The following is a 23,654-nucleotide window of genomic DNA, read 5'->3' as shown; positions in this document are numbered from 1 at the left end:
TTACTCAATAGACTGAAACTTGAAACAAACCTATGCCATGCTTGCACAAACTGTTTGGTGAATTTCATTTGAGTGACATGCTTCTTTTTAAGTTCGGACATATTTGTGTTATAGAATGCACAACTCACGAATGACTCATCTAGGAGGTGCACTATGGTAAGACAACTAGACACTTTGGTGATACCAACACACTGACAACACTACATTTTTATTAGCCTCACATGCATGTGGATATCGAGTGCCATTTCAAGTCTTGGATTACACGTCACATTGGGAAGCCCATGATGAGGAAGCTCAACTTTACACACATCTTGTAATACCACATAGGCCCTGGGAATCTAGTAGAATAGGTTTCATGAGCAAACTCCTTATGAGAATGATTTGATATTTGTTGTAGTGGATTGGTTTTCAAAATATGGCCATCATGGTTGCTTGTAAGAAAGGCATCACAACGCACAAAAATTTTCACCTCTTTTTATATCATATGTATGAATAAATTTTAGCCTACCTACATCCATTGTGTTTGATTGTAACCCAAGATTTGTCAGCACGTTTTAGCAATCCTTGTGGGAAATGTTCACTGCACAATTGGATCAGTCCATAACCTTTCATCCACAGATAGATGGTCAAAGGAAGGTGATGACTTGCATAATCATCCTACAAATGCATGCATTTGGGCAATTGCGATGGCAATTTGTATACATCCAATATGTTGACAATAGAGCTTTGCATAGTTCTATAAGACATAGTCCTTTATAGACATGTCGTGGGTTTTAGTTTACAACACCCCTCAATATAGCCTACTGTGTACCATTGCATAGGGATTCACACACAAACAAGAAGCAATTAAAGCACATAAATTTCTGCAGCACATTGAAGGTGCTCACCAACAAGTTCAATAGATTCTCTTGTGCTAGTAGTAGAAATAGAAAGAGTGCCATGACACACACAACATACCTTTCACTTTCAAGATTGATGACAAAGTCTGGTTGCATCTCCCGAAGGAATGCTTCAAGGGTCCACATTGGAATATAAAGCCTTTGTGCTATGGCCCATACACCATCCTATGCTCATTTGGTGAGAACATATTTGTTCTCGGTCTCTCACACTTTTTGGGTTTGCATCCAACGTTGAAACTTCTTAAACCATATTTTCCTCTTCTTGAGCAAGCATCATGTTAACACCCTTTAGACTTGGATCTTGAGCACTTGCGCACAATTGTGTAAGATGAGATCATCACATTGCCACAATGTGTAGTTGCTAGAGTTGACATCATTTGTTTAGACTTTAGAGTGGCTACTGCTACAACATTTGGTTGCTCGAGTTCACGTCATTTGTTTAGAGGGGCTAAGTTAGGGTTGTTGTAGATCAAGTAAAGTAGTACGATCTTTAGCAGCTCAGTGTTTAGTTTCCACAATTCATTGAAGACATGATGGAGGCAATTGCTTCTTAAGCAAGGGCAAATTATTAGAGCATGGCCACACAAACCTTTGGAAAATTGTATACACCTTGGTAGTCTTTGAAACTTTTCTACTGTCTTCCTTAGAACATGTGCCTTGCATGCAATGCATGCCGTTGTCGTTCATGATTTCACTTAACCTTGTGTACAGTTCACAACATTACTAGATTTTTACATGTGAACTACTCTAACCATAGAACAAAATGCCAACTGTTAGGATTGTCAAAATCAATGGTTTACAACATGAATGGTTTACAAAATGCCAACTGTTAGGATTGTCAAAATCAATGGACAAATAATTGAATAGTTGCTGGCAAACTAGTTTGATGTGTTACCCCTTTTTGGTCACAATAATCTTCATTTATGATCATGAATAGAAATAGCATGCATATTTTCTTGAGTTTTTTCACTTGCATATCTTGATTGTTTGTTGGTTTACTAATCTCTTGTTTTCCTTAGCATAATCTTTAAAGCTGTCTTTCTCAAGATTGCCTTGTTCTTCAAAACCACCTAGGATCTTGATCAAATCTTCCAATTGCCCAATTCCATTTTAAAGTTTCTACTTCAATTTTAAAACCAAATGGCTGTTTCTCAGATTCCCATATTGAACCTTTCTATTTCAAAGTTACAGAGAAATAGCTGTTCTTTATTTCCATGAATATTAAATAAAATAATGCTAAATGAGATTGAACTTCTGTGAATCCTCTACTTTTGTGTCTCTTGCAACTTGAAATACAAAAAATAGAAGAAAATCTTATAGCTGTTTTACCATTTTATTTACATAAATGCTAAATACATTTACTAATATAATGCCAAATGAGATTGACCTTCTTTGTATCCTCTACTTTTGTGCCTTGTGCAACTTTAAGTAAAATAATAGAAGGAAAATCCCACAACCATTTTATCAAATTTAAAAAATAAAATTTACAAAAATAATTACTAAATATAATAGATTATCCTGCTATATGTTATTGCAACTTTTGTATATCCTTGGTTCCAATCTTGTGCAATTTGAAATGAGAAAAATACTTGTCTTTGTATGACTATTGATTGTTTTTAAATTTCAGTTGCAACAGTTTAATCAAATGGGAGTAGTAGATAAGTCAAGAAAGGATTAAAACGTTTGTGTATTATCCACTTATGCTCCTAGTGGAATCTAAAGTTGTAAAATCCTTGTTTGTAAAACTAGTCAATTTTAAATTGCATTGGGTAATCAAATAATGTCTTAAGAGCCTTAGACAACTCAAACAAGTTGTGCGATGTAGAGTAGATTAAATGAAAGGATAATGCTTGTGGCTAGAGTCCTCATTTCATGCATTAAGTAGTAAAATTTTAATTGAACTTTATATTTGTAGTGTTAGTATGATTTACTTTAAATTTAAATGACATAAAGGAGGATTTGGGGAATATAGAAACTGGTGATATAGGTGTGGGAGAGTAAAGGGGGAACATTCAAAGTAGTTCAATTGGGAGTGCTGTGAATTTCTCTTGCGCTTCTAAGATGTTGGAAAATTTTGCCAAGGGTCCATTCAATAAGAAAACCCCTTTATGACAATTTGAAACACTATTAGATTCCTTCAAAATTGGCAATCCATTTCCGTGGTTGTGAATAATATGGCAGCATTACAAGAGTGAATGCACAACTCCCACACATCACTAGTAAAGGGCTTGTGGCATGTGGTTGTTTCTTAGTTTAATAGAGAGTAGAGATAGTGAAATCAGTTAATGGTGGGATCTCCACACCTTTTTTAACATTGACATCAACACACACACCCCTCTTTCTAAGACTACTACTACTACTACTCGACAAGCATACATTCGTATTTTCTTATCCTAAGAGGAAGTGAGGCCATGGGTTCAACTCCAAATTTGGTGGTAGATATGCTGAATCTATAGGTCAAAGATGAGGTAGATGATGCCATTGACAAATGTTTTTCTGTCAATGCTATTCCATTCCATGTTGCTTGCCCTCATTGTTTTAAGGAAGCCATATCCAAGGTTGCATGGGTAGGCTTCATATGTGGCATTAAGGGAGACAAAATTGAGGACTACAATCTTGGATAACAACTATTCCAATATAAATTTACTTATGAAGGAAATGAGGGCCACATAGGTCTCACATTGGTGCAACATTATCAATATCACAGTCACATGTAGAAAGGATCCTCATTTACCTTCGATAATTGATTGGATGGGAAAATACAAGGATGTAGAGTTCAATTTTATACACTTGGAGGTGCCATTGAGGAGATTGGCCCTAACAATGTTGTGCAAGTCATTTATGTACATCATATGTATGTAGGGTAGCTAAGAAGTTGGTTGAATCTTCCTATTATCATATTTAATGGACCCCTTGTGTGGGTACCATCAATATTGCAATGAAGAACATTGGTGAAATTGGGTGGATCAAACAATTTGCCAATGTGAGAGATGTGTAGATAGTTATCTACAATCACCATAAGTTGCATGCACATTTTTGTTTATCCAAGAAAAATAAATGAAACTTGTCAAAACTAGATATGAATCATACTTCAGTCTCTTGGAGAGGATGATTGATTTGCAAAAGTCCTTGCAACCAATGATCATGACATAGGACTGGAATCAATGGGTTGAGTCAAAGATAAGTGGTGGCTAATGGTGAAGGGATTTGTGAAGAGTGAATATTTTTCGTTAGATGCCAAATATATCACCTTTATTATATCCCTAGTTTTCATGTCTTCAACCTTATGGAGATATATATTTGCATTGATAGAATGCTTGGCCAAAATGAAGGTGATTATATGATAGAGAGACCCACCTTGTACTTCTAGAATGAGCACATTTAACCTATCATTCAGTCAAGGTAGGAGAGACTCAACACTCCTTTGCTCATGGCTGCCTATGCTTTGAACTTGAAGTGTTATGTGTAGATGCCTTGTAGAGATCATTGCATAGATGACGTGGAGACGACGAGAGGCTTCATGAAGATCACTAAGAAGACATTGTAGAGGATGTTGCATTGTTCCAACATGGTTGGGCCAAAGTTGCCAAACTCGGGGCAATTGAGTTTGACAAAGATAGGTAGGGAGACTTTGGTGCAAGAGAACCTATTGAGTTGGTGGTATTTGTAAAGCTTGTATGGGCCTCCATCACTGTTAGATGCACTAGCTATTGACTCTTATCACAGGTTTGCAGTTTCTTTTTTGTTGAGAGAAATTGATCTACGCACAATTTCATCCACTCTAATCAGAGGAATATGCTAAGCTTTAGGTCCTTAGGAGAATGGAGAAGCTTGTGGCTCTACATGGTGCTTTGTGTCCCATGGATTGTATGATGATTGAGTACAAAGAGAGTCGAACAACATGATGGGATGTAGAGCTAGAGGAGCTGGTGTAGATTGATGAGGATCAAGCTACACATGAAGGGCTAGTAAGTGTTCCATTTATAGAGTAAATTTAGTCTAGTAGTTTTATGATGAAGAGTATGCCATGGCATTCACATCAAATAGTGAGCTAGATTAGATAGGATCATTGTACTTTCACTTCGTATCAAAATTTTGTATCCCTAAAACTTGTTGCTACGTCCTTCCATTTTGGAAACTTGAAACATTAGATGAAGCTGACTAAATTGATCTTGTAGTAAATTAACCCTACTTGATCTTCATCAATAATTCATTCTGTCCTTTTGGCATGAAACACTGTCAAAAGGAAGTTCTTGTGTAAACCACATGCCCTTTTGCACTGAGTTTAAGTTCAACTTATGTACTGCCGTTTCAGGCCACCATGGGGACTAGACCAAAATCAATATTCTCCATTTGACCAGACAATAGATCTCGCCTCTGCCAAATTTTAATTATGTGGAGGATTTTTTGGGCGATCTGGTGTAGGTGATAAAGAAATAATATTTTTTGGTTTAGGCTGAAATTTGTGAGGGCGTGTTTGCGTTTTCTGTCGATGTTTATTGGATAAATTATTCATTGGAGCTTTACCATGTAATGTTTTTTTTTGTGGCTAGTTATATTTCAGTTTCTTAATAGCTCCTTTGTTCTGATCGTGGGTACCCTAATACCTGTCGTCAAGTTGAATGGCCTTAAAATTTTATGTTTGGAAGCAAAAGATGGAGAGCTTATTTTCTTGCAAAAACCTCGTGGCCATTGTGAGGTAGTTTGAATTACAACCCATTGGAGGGTCAAGGAATTATTGGAATGGAAATTGATGACATTAATTACAATTTCAACATGGAAGCCAACCTGGACACTTGGGAACATGTCACAAATTGAAGAAGCCTTTGCTAAAGCCGATGTTACACAGATTGTCCAAATCAATTACAAGATGAGAAAACTGTGGTTTACTGTTTCTGACAATTTTGGAATACTTTAAAAATCGAGGGAACTGTAAATTGTCTGATTTCACAATTTTTAACTTCTCTGGCTATTTTTTCCATGTGTATTAGTGTTCCACCTGAAACTAATAAATAATAGAATCCTTCAGAAATTGTTTATTCAGAGGGAGAAAAATTGATCAATATGAACAAGAACAACTCTCAAAAAAGGGATGCAGGAATCACAGAAGAGAGAAATCCAAGGTCATGATCCAAAGCACTTCCTACAGCCACTCTCTTGATGTGCTTAAAATTGAATGAAATTGAAGGGTGTTGTCTGCTTCATAGTTTTGAATGATATATTCCTCAATTTCAATTGATTACTATTTGTTGTCTCACCTTAATTTCCTTCTGCACATTGTTGGGGATGAATTATTTACAAAGCAATAGAAAGAACTGAGTCTGATCAATCTCATAAAAAACTGAGAAAATGCAAAGTACCAAGGAATATATGCGATGAGATGTCGTTAGTTTTACGATTACTCATGAAGGTCATCTTGGGATTGACTAAAAACACATGATTCAAATCCCACAAAAAATGAAATTCTAACTATTGTATTTCCTCTTGAAGCCACTGGAAAAGCTGGGGTGGTGGGAAGAAAGCTATAGAAATAAGTTGAAATCTACAAATAATGTAAGTTTTTCATCCCTTACTCATTCTATGAAAAATGATAATAAAAATGCCTACAGCATCTGCTCTGGATCCAATGGCTGCACTTGAGAGCCGATAAGTTTTAGTTGATCATGCAGACTATTGGGGCCATGGGTGGGATTTTGACATGGCATTAATTGTTTGAAAAATACTAACTACAAAGACTAAAATTAATTACGAAGATGGCTTGCTGGTGTGTAAGGGTCATAGGATCAGAAAATAAATGGAGATATCTTAGGGCCAAAATAGAGAACAAGACAGTTGATTCTCCAAAAATCAGAATTATATCAATGCAAAGCAAGTAAAAATGGTTTGTTTGCAAAACAGCCCAAATTCTGAATATAAACATTCCAGAAGACTGTTAAGGTGTGATTTTATATGAAATGATTTGGGGATCAAATAAGATTTAATAGTGGCGATTAGAATGGGCATTCTTCTTTGAATTCAACATAGACAAAAATCACATTGTTGCAGAAACTACAAGTTGTCAAGAAACATAGAAAGGCAAACTTATCATTATTGGGGCAGACTTCAAAATGATACGATATGATGATGATTAAAGCGGAGCATGTGAACAGATCTGACACTTGTCAATGTTTAGTAACCATATGTAGAGTATACACTATAAAGAATGACGGACTACTCAACTCAAAATTTTCTCAAGGACAATCTGGTGTGATAGGAGAAGAGGAAGATCATTCATAGTTGAGAAATTAAACAACTTCTTGATGTTATGACTGAACCATCTCAGATGATTGGGAAAACACAAACATAAATTAGCAATACTCTCCAAATGAAGGAAAGTAAATTCAAGTTTTAGAATATGTAGCTATTGTAAGAAATCCGTTAACTCATTTCCATTTGGTGGAAAGTTTTAAAAATTGATAATAAAAGCAAACTGAGAGATGGGGAAACTGCTTTTGGTATCATCCTTCAAAAGTTGATAAAAAAGACAAAATTGTGGTACTGCTTGAGACTCAAACAGGAGGTGTAGAGTATGACGAGCATTTACAGAAACAAGAGTAAAAACTACTGGAGAATCTCACCGAGTTCCAAAAAACAAAAGAAGAGATCTATTAGTGGCAGGAATCTAGAGCCAATCTGGATCCAAGTAGGTGACAAACAATGAACTGTTGCTCTTACCTTTACAGGAAATTGATTAAATGATTGCTCAACTTCCAAAATGTCCCTATCATTTCTGTCACCTACCATATACGTTCTGTACTCAAATTTAGTGACGACGTTTTAATCTCCTATGTAGATGTTGCCAGATGTCTGTCAACAGCTTCAATATCTGCGGGCTTCATTCAAAAGTTCCAAATCCTGGCACCTTGTTTATTATCTCTGAATGTAATGTCTCTACTTCACGTCCTTGAGGCAAGTGTTATAACATGCAAGCCTTTTCTTTTATTCAGTTTAATGTTTTGAGCCTCCGTTGTTGAATATATACGTGTGTGTTCTTGCATTAGTGCTTTGCTGCTTTCTTTGTAGGTTCGATGTATAAGAACATCAAAGTTGTCTACTCTGACTGGCATGTCCAAGGTATTTTGTAGAGGATGCTAATTTTGTGTACGTAATTGCTGCAAATCATTTTGACAGTGATGATTGAAGATTTTTGAATATTTGATCAATGGAAAAGAAGCCTTGCTATATATATTAAATTGAAAATGCAGTACATCAATGATCCTAGCCATTGGCTTGAGAAGTTTGTTGCAGGAGTCCTAGAGCTAGTCAGATTTTTGATATGTCCACTCAGCCTTTTTTTCTTTATGTCAAATTTGGCTGGACCGGACCCATATCATATTGGTGAAAATGAAGACTTGGTAACTAAAAGATTAAAGGAAAGAGCTTGACAAGACTCGTAACATTTGCCTGGTTTGATTTGCATATGTTATCCTGATTTGTAGAGATGGAGTTCATTCTATCTTCGATTGCAAACTTCATGCAGATGGAATGTAAAATCAGTATTTTTTCTCCGTGAAAGTCCATATTTGATTTTTCAATTTGTTTTAATTGTTGGAAAAATCTCAACTTGTGGTCTTCATGTTAACTGAACATGTTCTGAGCTTCTGTCATACTGTTTGCCAGTACCTTTTCCCCTCCTGTATTTGTGAGAAGAGCTTACCAGAGTGGCATGAGGAAAACCATCTTTGCTAGAAACAATTCAAACATTTTCATATGCTCAACATAAATGACTGTGGGACAATTTGTATAGTGCAAACTTTGGGCGTCTTTCAATTGCTTATTACTGATCATCTTAATTTTGTTTATCTCTGCCTTTTTCAGACAACAGAAGATCTTTTCAACTCAAGTATTTGAACTTCATCGACTTGTAAAGGTCTGGACATTTTTTAAATGTCTTATTTGTGGAATGATGTGTGCTCTGTTTATAACTTTGTAGATTGTGAAGACAAGCTCTAACTTTTAAAATGTGCTGTTCAGGTCCAAAAGCTGATAGCTATGCCGTCAAATTTGCTGATTGAAGAAAATATATATAAGAGCTTCCCTATCAGTATATCAGAGGAACAGTGTGTACCCACCATTGATCCTGAGAAATGCACAAAATCATTTGAAGATCTTGTTGATCATGATTGTGAAATTGTAACAGCTAAAGCTAAACCTTGTAATAAAGAAATGCTCACACATTATAGCTTGTCATCTCATCAATCACCTAGGGAAAGTGTTCAACCTATAGCTAATGATACAAGGGATCAATCACATGCTGCTACATTTCCAGTAGGGACCTTTTCTCCTGGGTCCGCAAGTGCATGGGGGTATCCTGCTTACCCACAACATCACTCTGCAATGCCTGCCAGTCCTGGGTGCTATGGTTATTATCACCAGTATCCGTTGAACCAGATGGGAGTTCCAAATGCAGTGATGGGCATACCATGTTCTTTGGAGGGAAATTCTATTGGCTCCCGAAATATGCATAGATGTCAACATCAGTGCCAGTGTTCAGCAGAGCATCAAACAATAGGTTTGGGACATTTCCCCAAATATCCCTCCCAGGATGGATTACGCTACAGCTCTCCAACTCCACCAGTTCCATTTGAGCCTTTCAGACCAGCGGGTAAGGCATGCCATCCTTTTTTCAAGCCGGCAAGAATTGTGGGGAATGGATCGGAGGAGATGTCAGCAGGGTCTTTTAGATCTGAATCTGTATTGAAGCAATCAAAACAGGTAACAAACATTTCAATTGACAAATCTAGTAATGCATATCAATCACAAGATTCCATATCACAGGTTTCAGTTGGACAAGATAACCTACCACTTGTCCAGACAGGGCAGCCTGGGTTGCATTCAAAAAAGACGAATGGTACATTCCATCCCTCTTTATCATTATCTGAACAAAAATTGAACAACACAGACATGCAGGAGAAGAGGGTTGATTCTTTGAAATGGATACTTTCAGAAGATGCTCACGAATGTGAAAGTCCCAACACAAAGGAATTGAATGAAGATGATGCAGGTGTACCAGATGTTGTGGATCTTGAAAATCAGGCCTTATCTCTTTTTCCTTTGTCATCATCCTTTTTGTGGTCGTCTAAAACAGTAAAAGACAAAGCCCTGTTTTCATCAAAGGAGGAACGAGTGCAAGTAATCAAAGCTGTTCCACGGACAGCTATGGCAGCATCAGAATCAACTGCTGATATTCTCCTCTCCCTTCAGCGTGAGAGACAGCAATAGCACAAAGCCACCATGGCATATATGGTTTGGTATGGTTTCAAAGCATTTTGCTCAAGATTTTTGTAGTTACTTCTGTACAGTAAAGTCCTCTCTAATAGGACCTAGTTAAAAGATAAAACATGTTTCTGTGCTGCTTCTAGGGAAATGTTAGAAGCTGCTTTTATGGCCACTATTATTGACACCGGTGTAAATTTGATGGGATTCACCTGAGTGATAGGAAAAACCTTTAGTGGTCTCAGCATTAATTTCTGATGCTTGTAAGTAACCATTTTGATTTCGGTGTGAAATTAGGTAGCTCTTGACCTAGTTTTGCCCTCCTTTTATATTTTTGCATCACCTTTATAGTATCTATTTGTATTCAATATGCATTAGGGACCCCATTAAGCCTATTTTGTACTTGAACATTTCTGTCCTGTGACCACTCTCGGTCATCTGATGGCATCGATAATAATTCAATTTCATTTCATTGATTTTCGATGCTAGATACAAAATGTGAAACTAAGTGTCCATCCCATTTATTTTGTACATATTAGTCTTGACAGTATGCAATTATGTTACCACTAACTTCTCAGTGTTTCACAACTTTTTGATTGTAGGATTCAACATGAAGCACCATGTTTAACCATTTGTTTCCTGGCTGAATTAGTTGTCTGTTATATATGTTTTCAATATATAAGATGATTATTGTGCCTGAGTTCAGTCACTGAGATCTATGTTTTCCATTCATTTAAAGCAGTATTTTGAAAATCTTTTGCCCCAGAATATTCAGTTGGACATTCATATAAGCTGATTGTCAGCCATGATCTATTTGCAATCTGGATAAGGAATTAGCTGTTTTTCCACTTTTGTTCGATTTGAGTGATTTATAGGCATTTGTATTAGCCTAGAATGATGGCATGACAAGGATAATATTCAACAATCTACTAAGATACATGCATGTCTACTTTTCCACATACAGAAAAGATAACTAACATAATCTGCTTGTATTGAATGTTCGCTCTATGACCAAATCTCACCCAGGGAATGTAAGCTTGAATGGCATATTACTTTGGTCAAAGCTAAATTGGTTAAAGATCAGGTTATTCATAGAGCAAATTATTCTACAAGAAGAAATTCAACCAGTTTAACAGGTTTTGTTGAAAACTCAACCTAAATCTATATTTCATCAAAAAGAATAATCTAGTTATTTTTGATATTCCACAAATGTTTGGTTTCATTAAGTGTATGATGTCAAAATTTTGTGAAGGATAAATCAGGTGCTAGCTCTTGAGGAAGCAATATTATGAATCCAATCACAGTTTTTGACTTCAGAGAGTTTGACAAAAAGCAATATGATCAAGAGTATTTTCCTCTTATGTTTACTCTGTTAAATTTTAAAATATGTTGAGGACAACTGCCGACTCAAAATCATTTAACTATTAGTTATAGTTCAATTTGGTGGTCTGATTTTGGTCTTGTATTTTTTAATTTTCTCAGATTTTAAAGTTCAGTTCTTGCAACCTCTTCGTTAGGGGAGATGGACCAATAGTCATGAGGGCTAACTTTGTCAACATGTAGTTTTCACATTGAATATCATAAGACCTCTGTTTCTTTAGAAATGTAAAATTGACACTTAACTATCCACAACTAAGGTTTGAAGGTGCGACTCATCATGCAACTCACCAAAATAACACATCTAGTGCAAAGTGTCGAAAAATGACTTTTTAAATATTTGACTAAAACTTTATCTAAAAATCCCTAACAGTTGAATAGAAAAATAACTTGTAATTAGTATAATATCATTTTTTTAATGTAAAATATAACTTACATGCAACTTAAATGGACCAAATATTTGATTGTAATCATAAATATTTGTTATCTCTAACTTTTATATCCAACACCAAAGGACCAATAGTTGAACACAAAAATATTTGTTGTTATAAAAACAACATATTATATAAAATACAACTTATATTGAACACACAGATCAATTGTTGAGCACTAAAACTTTTGGACAATCTCTCTCAAGAAAAAAATAAGGTATTTATTGTGTTCATTTTTTGTATTTGTGACAAGACATTATTAATATGAAATATTCTAATGCATATACATTGATACCAACTATCTATTTTCAAAGAAGGGAAAAATAACTAACATCTCATCAACTAAAAAGAAAGAGAAGGGTTAAGAGTTTATAGATAATGAACTTTTCGATGGACATATGCGTCCTCAATACAACAACTTTATATTTTTAAGAAAAGAAAGAGAAGGGTTAAGAGTTAATAGAATAATGAACTTTTCGATGAACAGTCCAACCACAAACATAAGGGGGGCCCTTGCCACTTCCTACTGGAAGGGCATGACCCTTCACGAGTAAAGCAAATAGAAGATATAATGAATGCCAATAAACCTTTGAATCTGGTGTTTAGAATCTACATAGACTAATCGGTCATACACTATAGGTATAACCCTATTTGCATGACAATCTGACTAGTGGTGCATTTGAGAATTGACAGACGCCACCTTGGTCAACATTTCATGATAAACACATAGGAGTGTAATCAATGTTCATTGCCCTTCCTCGACATAAGTAATGAATAGTTGCGTACTTGCAATTTACCCTTGGGTCCATCCCACCATTGGTAAACTTTGAAAACTAAAAACAAGGTGGACATAGGTATAACCCTTCTATATGAATCAATGTAAGACCTTAGTTTAGGGTGCAAGTTAACATACTAAGATCTGGGTCTGATAGATTTGTCAAGCTATTCATGGTTACTGTTTTCGAACAGAACAAAATCGGTTTTGCCTTAATCAAATATCAAACCCTGATATAACAAAACAAATCCATCAATGATAATATGTCTGCCTCTGATGGAACATGACAAAATTAACAATGTTAAACAGTCTGCCCTGACCCACATTCACCATGGACTGGACTACATGCATAACGCCCTTCAGAACAACATAATCTATGAACAGAGTGTGATTCGTTCGATAATCGGCTAAAGAAAAACAAAACAGAGAATCCAAAGTAACTGATCTGTCTCGATCACAACAATAAAAGTAATCAAAGAAGTTCAACATGAAAACGTATGTTAGAGTAGATAACTCAACTTCAATACAAACATTTGAACTCTACGGAATCCATTCAGCTTATTTACAAGACAATCACATTCCTCAGATTCATGGCTTAATGAAGTATCTAGAGTTCATTCCATCGATACTATGATCTAGTATTTGGAAGGTATTATGCATATGATGCTCCATTCGAAATCAATTAAATAAAACACGCATATCTTAAGTATCAATCATACAGATTAAGAACAACAAAGCATAATAATGCTTGATCTTCATTACCTATTACTGCATTCATCAAAACTAAAATTCCTGATAATCGACAGTGCCTTGAAGCTTCTTGACACAAGCTATTCGGCTCAGTTCTTCAACCAAAATGACAACCAATCCACACAGAAAAATGAACCTACGACTCTCAAGATCTGTCCCAACTCGGAAATAACAACCTCTAAATCGAGGGCTGCACCTTAGCAGAGTTCCGACAGTATTACCAAGAGCAATACAATAGTCTCCCCAAAGAAAAGAAATACAGAGCAAATACTTGCATTTGCATAGAGAAAGCGACTCAATCATTTCCAGAATAAATTGGCAACCCCCACGACATCATTCATTGCAAACTAAATAACAATCCACTTGCTATAAAGCGCTTGCGAGCACCAACAATCTTGAACCAAAACACTATAGTTATAAGAAAGCTCGGCCACCGAGTTGGTGGCCACCATGTCCCACCATCGGTGGTCTATAACATGAAGCACAATACATATCGTAGTGCTACCATCCCATAAACATAAACAAGATTGGATATATTAATATCCATACACATACAGTTTCTAGTGTACGTGTGTGTGGGTATTAATATATTCACAAGCTATAACACCATCGAAGTTATATATATATATAACTCCCTCACACACAAGAAGCATAAATGAAACACACACATATATTCTCTCAAATCCATAATCAAAAGAGACATTAATAAAATATCCTTCACATCAAAAGAATAAACTCATACTTAGGATATCTGAATACCTGACGAAACAAGGGTGACAAATTGAATTAGGATCGACATCAGTAGGGTGATATGGACCTTAGTCTACCAAGGTTGAGATGCCCAAGATGTATGTCCGATTAACCGAACCCAGAACTCATTTCTAATATTTCTAATATCTGCGACCCTCTCCTTGATGATACTCTCCCTACCTTTTGAGGGCAATGCTATAAGGAAAGAAGAGTGTGGAAAACACCTTCCAAAATGTTAAATGCAAAGGGGAGAGAAGCAGGGGTGTCTTTTAATTCCAATTACAAACATTAAGATGCACATAATAGAAAAATAGAGCAAACATGAAAGATTTGCAAACACATAGTGAACAATAGGTTTCACGTGGAAAACCCTTGGTGAAAAACCCACACACCAAAGCAATATTTCTTGTATTACAGTAAATGAAATTTACATACAAGTTACAGATTAATCACTTTGAATCAATCTATGTTCAAGTGACATACAACATCAGATCAAATTAGATCACACAGATTATAGGCACAACAGATTTTGCAATTTGGCTCCAACAAAAACATCAACCAACCAACAGATTAACTTCTCCAACCTGATTGATCGAATCCTCAACTTAAAAAAAAAACTGCAACCATTTCTTCAGACGTTTTATATCTCTGTTAGGAAAAACGGTTCGTTTTAGTTTCCCATGGCTCTAGCTTGGACCAATTATCGACATCCAATTCAAAAGGAAAAACCAGTCAAACATGGTCCCCATTGAATCCTAAAGACTATCGGCTAATGTTCCAACATCGACCAACCACTGGCTTCCAACTCAGTAGATGAAACCAAGTCAGCCGTGGTCTCCACCAAAACCATTTCAAAGCTTATCGGCTTATCGCTACTTGAGGGAAGTGTAATTCGTTAGTTCTCACTGTCATCAAGCTTTGTTCCACCCAATCTTCGATCGTCGATAGTGTTGTGTCCTCATCAGAGAGAAAAGTAACTCAACCGTGGTCCCTACCAAGACTATCGACTATCGACATAGAATTAGAAATCGACATTAAAATGACTCTTCGATTCTACTGATAGCACTTTCCATCGACATTGAACAAATCACTAAAAAAAACTACAACGAAACCAAATGCCCAATTACATGACTTAGTCATATTATGAGATTTCAACCAATAAGTTTGAAACACCCATTCTCAACATTCTCCCACTAGACAAAGAACTTGCTGGTATATCCAAAACATTTGAGACTAAAGAGAATTATGGGCTCCAAGGCCCATAGAGCTAATATACGATTTGAACTTAGCCGTGCTCACATCTTTTGTCAATGCATTTGCAACATTTTTCTGAGTATCCACCTTTTTTCAGATTAACCTTTCCATCTTCCACCATGTCACAAACGAAGTGATACTGCACATCAACATGTTTCGTCTTGGCATGGAAAGTGCGATTTTTTGCCAAACAAATGACACTTTGATTGTCACAACAGATAGTAATCTGCCCTGCATTAAAACCAACATGAGAACACAAATGCTTAAGCCAAACAATCTCTTGAGAGGCACAAGTTATTGCCATGTACTTTGCCTCTGTAGTGGATAAGCGACTACAACTTGCCGCTTGCTCATCCAACTAATTACACCACCATTCAATGTGAATACATATCCATTGGTGGATCTTCTACTGTCAATGTCCCTTATCCAATCAAAATCCACATATCCTTGAATGCTAACAGTCCTTCGTGATCCAACCAAATTCCCATGATAACACAGAGCATACTGAGAAGTACCTCTCATATATCTAAACACTCTTCTCAGAACATCCTAATGTGGCCTTTCTGGATTTGCCTTAAACTGGCTTAGTACTCGCACTTCTTGGCTAATGTCTTGCCTAGTACAGACCATTGCATACATTAAGCTACCAACAACACTTGCATAAGGCACCTTGGTCACACCCTCCTTCTTAGTAGAATATTTTGGACAATCCTCAATAGAAAGTTTCGTTCCCTACAGATTAGTTTCCAGAATGAAAGCATGCTCGAATCATTTCTCGATTTGCCATTAATGTACGCCCCAACCGAATTGGGCAGGGGCCCTTCGACATAGTAGGGGGGAGGGCTGCTCTCGCCGTAACATGCAAACTTTGGTAGGGTGTGTGGTCGCCCCCCTCACCTTCATTTCATTCAGATGAGGGCCTATAGTTCTAGTGGGCTGGGAGACTGGAACAACTAGCTGCTTGCAATCTGACATATTAAACCTCTCAAGGATAGTACTAATGTACTTGCTCTAACTGAGCCAAAGATTTCTAGTCTTTCTATCCCTTCTGATTTCCATCTCCAGAATATACCTAGTTGCACCTAAATCTTTCATCTTAAAACGTGCTGACAACTGAGGTTTTAAATTAGAAATCATACCCTTATCATTCCCAATGAATAACATGTCATCCACATACAGAGCAATGATAAGTACACGACCATTTTCAATTTTGTAATACACAATGATTTGATGTTGATCTTACAAATCCTAATGACAACACAAAGGTGTCAAACTTCTAGTACCACATACTAGGTGATTGTTTCAAACCATAAAGAGATTTCTTTAATTTGCAAACCAATGATTCTTTACCTTTTTCAACAAAGTGCTCAGGCTGGGACATATAAATCTTCTCCTCCAAATCTCCATGAAGGAACATTGTCTTCACATCCATGTGCTCGACCTCAAAGTCACATGTTGCTGTAAGTGACACAAGAAATTTGATAGATGTCAGCTTTGCTACAAGAGAAAATATTTCCCCATAATCAATTCCCTCAACTTGGGAATTACTCTTTGCAACCAACTAGCTTTATACTTTTAATTACACAAGGATAACACAAATGGCTAGGCTTTGACACCACTTGTAAGGAAAGTAAAGTGCGTAAAATGCCTTCCAAAATGTTAAATTCAAAGGGGAGAGAAGCATGGGTGTCTTTTAATTCCAATTATAGTCATTAAGATGCACATAACAGAAAAATAGAGCAAACATGAAAGATTTGCAAACACAGAGTGAACAACAGATTTCACGTGGGAAAACCCTTACGGGTGAAAAACCTACACACCAAAGCAATATCTATTGTATTACAATAAATCAAATTTACATACAAGTTACAAATTAATCACTTTGAATCAGTCTCTGTTCAGGCAACATACAATATCAGATCAAATTAGATCACACAAATTACAGGCACAATGAATTTTGCAATTCGGCTCCAACAAAAGCATCAACTAGCCAACATACTAACTTCTCCAACCACCGACTTCCAACTCAGTAGATGAAACCAAGTTAGCCGTGGTCCCCACCAAAACTATTTTAAAGCTTATCAACTTATTGCTACCCGGTTGAAGTGTAACTTATTAGTTCTCACTGTCATCAAGCTTTGTTCCACCTGATCTCCAATCTGTGATAGTGCTGTGTCCTCATCGAAGAGAAAAGTGACTCAGCCATGGTACCCACCAAGATTATCACTTATCGGCATAGAATCTAAAATCGACAATAAAATGACACTTCCAAAAACTCAGGTTCTACTAATAGCACTTTTGTCCGACATTGAACAGATCACTACAAAAAACTGTAACGAAACCACATGACTTAGTCATTTTACGAGATTTCAACCAGTAAGTTTGAGACACCCATTCTCAACAAATGCATATCCTGCATCCACTTGGTTGCATGAAATGAAATCAGTTAGTCAAATCTTAACGAATAATAACTTTTAAATATGAAATATGAATTATCATATTATTTCTTCAATGAATTCCTAATCGTTAAGAGTTTTTCTTCCATATGAAAAAATAAATGTTAAACCTCGATTACCCAATCATAATAATACATTAAGTATAATTCCAAAGTGAGGAAAGACATATGCAACATTATAAATGACACACTTATAGTGGATAGCTATGCCATTTTATTTGAAACAAAAAATGATCTATTTCATTTGTTAATGAATGTATTTATGCCTCTTTATATAACATTTATAGGTTCTATTGTGTTCAAGTATTGGTCCATTTTGACAAACATTTGGTAATTTTTTTATTTACATATGGATTATTTGTTTACAATATATAGTATAAATATATGACAAGATTGGGTATTATAAGCACAAGTGGGTGTACAACTATTGGACCCTATACAACTATTGGTCCCTCTCCCCTAGCGACACACTTCTTTCTTTGATCATGGAGGTAGTGTTTGTGTGGTATGATAATCTTGAATCAAGTGTAAATTGTTGAGCAACGTGCATGTAAAAATTGGAGACGAATGGAATTCAAGGGTTGCATATAATTGCTTGGTGCTCCTGTGGGCACCATTTTGGAAAATTTTACATGGTATATTTTGCTCTGTGTTTTTGATTATTATCCCAATTGGTTGCATGTTTACTATAGGCCAAACAACCATTAAATTTAAGATATGATATGAATATTAATATGAAAAACATATAAATATTAATATGACACATCAATTGCATTTATTGGTCGAACATGTCTCCTTGAGAGCTTATTTAATTGGCTAGAGTAAATGTGATGTAGATTTTTCTTTTTTATTTTTTTATTTTATTAATTAGTTGGAATTTCTATTTTGTGCAATTCTTTGTTCATGGGTTTCACATTCCATATAATTTATTTGTGGGGATACCCATTTTTAGTAATGCTATATTAATGAGACATTTCATTACAATTTTTATTCATTTCATTCTTTTGGGGTTCTTCATCTGTCTAACCTTACTCATTGGCCTATTGCTTTTACGATCTCCTATCTACGCTCTTCTAGGTTGAATGCTCCTACCTCACATATCTTGTAGGTGATGCAATCCTCTCCTTCCTCTTAGACCAATTCGTTCTCAAATGTAAACTTACTATAAATAATAATCTTATGCAATTGCAAGGTTGAAACATTATTTTTTGTAACATTCTCCCACTTGTCGAACACCCTAGAAAAGAAAAGGGAAATCTACCATAATATAATCGTTCATAGTCTTAGTTAAAGAATTTGCAACATTTATCAAAGTCTCTATTTTAACTAGTTTGAACGTATCATAAAATGGTATTGAATATCAATGTGGTTCATCCTGACATGAAATGTTGGGTTCTTAGGTAGAATGCACTATGATTGTGACAATAAACTGTTATTTCAATATTTGAACATGGTCTCTTAAGAAAAACTATTTCTTTACAAACATGAGTAGATTTTATATATTCAGTTTCAATACAACCATAGTTTATCACTTAATTATCCAATTGATTGCACCACCAAATAAAGTAAACATATAAGCACTAGTTGTTTGTCTGCTAGCAACATCACCTGCCCAATTTGGATCCACATAACCTCAAATATTGAAGTAAACTTCATTTTCTACTAAATTGCCATGATAACATAGGAATACTTTGAGGTACAATACAAATATCTGAAGACTCTTTTAACTGCATTTTAATCAGTTTTTTCTTAACATCCACTTCTTCGTTAGCAAGGATATTTGTAGACCATAGCATAGCATACACCAAACTTCCAATTGCACTTTGGTAAGTTACCCTACTCATGTAATCCATCCCTAATGGGGATGTAGGACAATATGAAGCAAACAACATTGTTCTATCTATATAAGGAACACAATGGTATACAATATTTCATGTTACACCTCGATAAAATTAAATGTACATATTTACTTTAGCTTAGCCATAACTTTTCATTCACTCTATCTCTTCTAATTAACTACACCAAGATCTTTCATTTCAAATTTAGATGCAAATTGAGACATTTTCATTTATCAATGAATAATATATTACCAATATATAGTGCAATGTATAGGAAATGATCACCATCATATTTATAATAAACATAGTGATATGATTTAGAATGCTGAAATCTCAAACTCAATGCATATATACCAAATTTTTGGTACCACGTTCTAGGGACTCTATTTGAGGCCATACAAAGATTTCTTCAATTTACAAACCAAATTACTTACCCTTCACCACAAAGTGCTATGATTTTCTCATATAAATTTCTCCACCAAATCACCATGAAGGCCATATAAAGTTTTCTTCAATTTGGAAAAATGACATCTATTTGCAACCAACAAGTTTTTGTCTTTTAGGAAATGGCTTTAGATGCCATGCATCTTTCTTTTTCAAAGATGTCATTTCTTCATCTATAGATTTTTTTCATGATTCTGCATCATTCATACCTAATGCCTCTTTCACTCATCTAGGTTCATTCATATTAGTATTCAAACAAAAAATATATGCATAATCATTAAATTAATAAGTTTCAAGTGGTTTTTTTTGTCTTGTAGACATTTGAACAAGTTGAGTTGGAGCTTCTTCCTCCTCTTTTGAAGATTTAGAGTTAGATGAGCTTTTCTTAACTTCTAGGGGCCTTGATTTAACTTTATCGGGCATTAAAGGAAGTCGAATCACATCTTCTTGTTTGATTTGTTCTAGCTATAATATAATAGGAGGCTTACTTTCCCTAAAAATAATGCTTTACTATATTGTACCTTTTGTGCAATAGGATTCTAAATCTTGCATCCTTTCACACCATAACTTTACATAATTAAGATACATTTTAGAGCCTTGTTCTCCAACTTTGTTCGCTCCTTTCGTACATGCGCATATGCCTTACAACCCAAAACACCAAGATGTCTCAATGAAGGCATATGACTTGGCCATGCCTCCATAGACATTTTGTCAACAAGAGATAATGTAGGAGTTCTATTAATTAGGTAGAAAGAAATGAAAAGAACTTAACCCATAATTTTTGTTCTAGAACAATATCACTCAACATACTCCTAGCCTTTGTCTGTGTTGTATCCATTCTTTTTGCAACTCCATTCTACCGTGGAGAATATAGAATTGTCTTTTTTTTTAATGTATGTTGCAATCTTTATATAATCTATTAAAATTATTATAGAAAAGTTCACCACCATTATCAATCCTTAAAACAATTTATTTTCTTTCAAGTCTACAACTCAACCATTGCTTTAAATTCGGTAAAATGACTGAAAACCTCATATTTAATCTTTAGAAATATACATGTCTTTCTACTATAATCATCAATAAATGAAATGTAATATGTGGATTTTCCAATGTATGGATCATCTACAGGACTAAACACACCAAATTGAAGATCCAATATGCCGTAAGATTTATGAGAACTCAAGTAAAACTAAACATAATTTTCTTCTCCATAATTGCAATGTTCGCAAAATTCAAAACCAATATTACAATCAATCAATCAATCAATCCTTCAACAAGGTTTCTATTTTTCAAGGTCTTTGGACCCTTTTCTTCAATGTGGCCAAATTTCTAGTGGCATAACATAGTTTTCTTTGTAGGTAACTTTGATTCAAAAGAAAAAGCATCTTTGGGTACCCAAAAGTCATGATCATTTGCTAAAAGTGAAACCCTCACCCCTTTTAACAAAGTATCTACAAATTTGCTTTGCACGTAAGTACTATTACACTCAATTTTGTATGCATCCAAATTATACAATGTGCCAAATCCACCACCTCTAGCAATTATCATAGTGTTAGAAGTATGTGTTACTATGGCTGTCATTGATGTCAAACTTATTGTTCCAAATTGTGGTTGATTCAGAATGTCTATGGTGCAAATATATCTTGCTGTGTTGGTATTGAAGTTGTTCTATTGATTGTTTCAGAAGTGTTGCTTACATTGTTTGATATTGTTATCTTCATTGGTTATGGTTTTGGAATTATGGATATGTTGGTTTTGTGGTATAGAAATATCTCTGTGTTCTCCAGATGTTGTGGTGTTATTCATAGCTGGTTGTGATATTATATGCTAGACCTATCTTTGGGTTTGGCTATGGTTTGTGGAAGGTAATTTGATGTGTTATGGGTCTCACTGTAGCGTGTGGATATCTGGATTAGAGTTATTTGTATTGGAGGATATGTTTCAATCGTTAATTGCTTATATGGATGCGTAGAATATTGGTATGTTGTTAGTTATGTTCCGGTGATTGCGGATTGGTGAATTGGTCTTCAGAAGATGTGTTTCGGTCCCCTCTTTCTCCTGGAGTGGATCAATGTGTGTGTTTTTGGCGTGGAAAGTATATATTGTTTCAAGATAACTTGGTTAAAGCTTTGATGATCTATCTTGTATATAAAGAATGTTGTGTATAGAGATTGTTGTGATGAAGACATGTGGAAGAAAGGATAAGAGAAAGTAAATGTTTTCTAGCACATAAGGTTGAGATTGTTCCAACAGTTACAGAGAAGACAAGTGATCCAAAAGAGAAAAATGAAAAGGAAACAAATGAAGAAGAAGAAGAAGAGGAAGAATGAGCAAAATTTCCTGCTAAGTATGCTCAGAAGCATCATTTAGAAAACCCGATAATTGGAGACAAGAAAAAAGGTATTCAGACAAGAAGGAAGATTGCAAGAAGTTCAAGAACAAGCCAATTACTGTTTTCTTTCAATGACTAAGATGAAGACTTATGAGGAAGCAATTAAAGATGAAAGTTGGGTTAAAGCGATGGAAGAATAACTAAATTAGATCCAGAAGAACATGACTTGAGAGTTGGTATCTAGACCAGTGGACAAAAATGTGATAGAAACTAAATGGGTATTCAGAAATAAGCTAAATGAGCAAGGACGAGTTACAAGGAATAAAGAAAGACTGGTATGTAAATGAAACTCTTAGGTGGAAGGCATATTATTTGAAGAAATGTTTTCTCTAGTAGCAAGGATGGAAGCTATTCGTATGTTTCTTGCATTTTTTGCTTACATGAACTCTAAAGTTTATCAGATGGATGTCAAATCAACATTTTTGTATGGAGATCTAGAAGAAGTTTACATTGAGCAACCAGATGGATTCAGAATGACAAAATATCCGGATATGTTCTGCAGATTGAAGAAAGCATTGTATGTAATCAAACATGCACCGAGAGCCTGTTAAGAAAGATTAGACATGTATTTGTTTCAACATAATTTCAGGAAAGGTACAACATACAGTAATCTTTATTTCAATATTGATGGAGATAAGTTGCTGATTGTTATAGTTTATGTTGATGACATTATATTTGGAGGACATGATAGCCTACATAAAGAATTTTCTAAAGAGATGCACAAATAATTTGAAATGTCAATGATTGGTGAGTTGTCTTTCTTTCTTGGGTTGCAAGTTATTCAATCTGAAAATGAATTTTTTCACTCAAAGAAAGTATATGAAAGAGATGTTGAAGAAATTTTGTTATGATGACTGTAAATCAGTTACGACTCCTTTAATTGCTGGATACAAACTGAGAAAATATGACGAGTCTCCGAAGGTTGAACAAATGAAGTACAGGTCGATGATTGGTGGATTGTTGTATTTGACTGCATATAGACCGGATATAATGCAAGCTGTTTGTTTGGTAGCTATATTTCTAGCAAATCCGAA

General features: G+C 35.3%; 1 protein-coding gene across 5 annotated transcripts in view; it reads left to right on the top strand.

The window, feature by feature from the left end:
* LOC131060137 (uncharacterized) overlaps positions 1–10,635 on the top strand; it is a 62,227-nt gene extending 51,592 nt beyond the window's left edge. For all 5 annotated transcript variants that reach the window (XM_057993251.2, XM_057993284.2, XM_057993258.2 and 2 more), the window contains exons 3-4: positions 8,757–8,808; positions 8,913–10,635. In XM_057993251.2, coding sequence (XP_057849234.2) covers positions 8,757–8,808; positions 8,913–10,160 — 1,300 coding nt within the window. In that variant the 3' untranslated portion in view covers positions 10,161–10,635. The remainder of the gene's footprint in view (positions 1–8,756; positions 8,809–8,912) is intronic.
* The last annotated feature ends 13,019 nt before the right edge of the window (positions 10,636–23,654 follow it).

Source organism: Cryptomeria japonica, chromosome 1 (assembly GCF_030272615.1).
Source record: "Cryptomeria japonica chromosome 1, Sugi_1.0, whole genome shotgun sequence".
Taxonomy (NCBI): Eukaryota; Viridiplantae; Streptophyta; class Pinopsida; order Cupressales; family Cupressaceae; genus Cryptomeria; species Cryptomeria japonica.
This window is presented reverse-complemented; position numbering and strand designations above follow the sequence as displayed.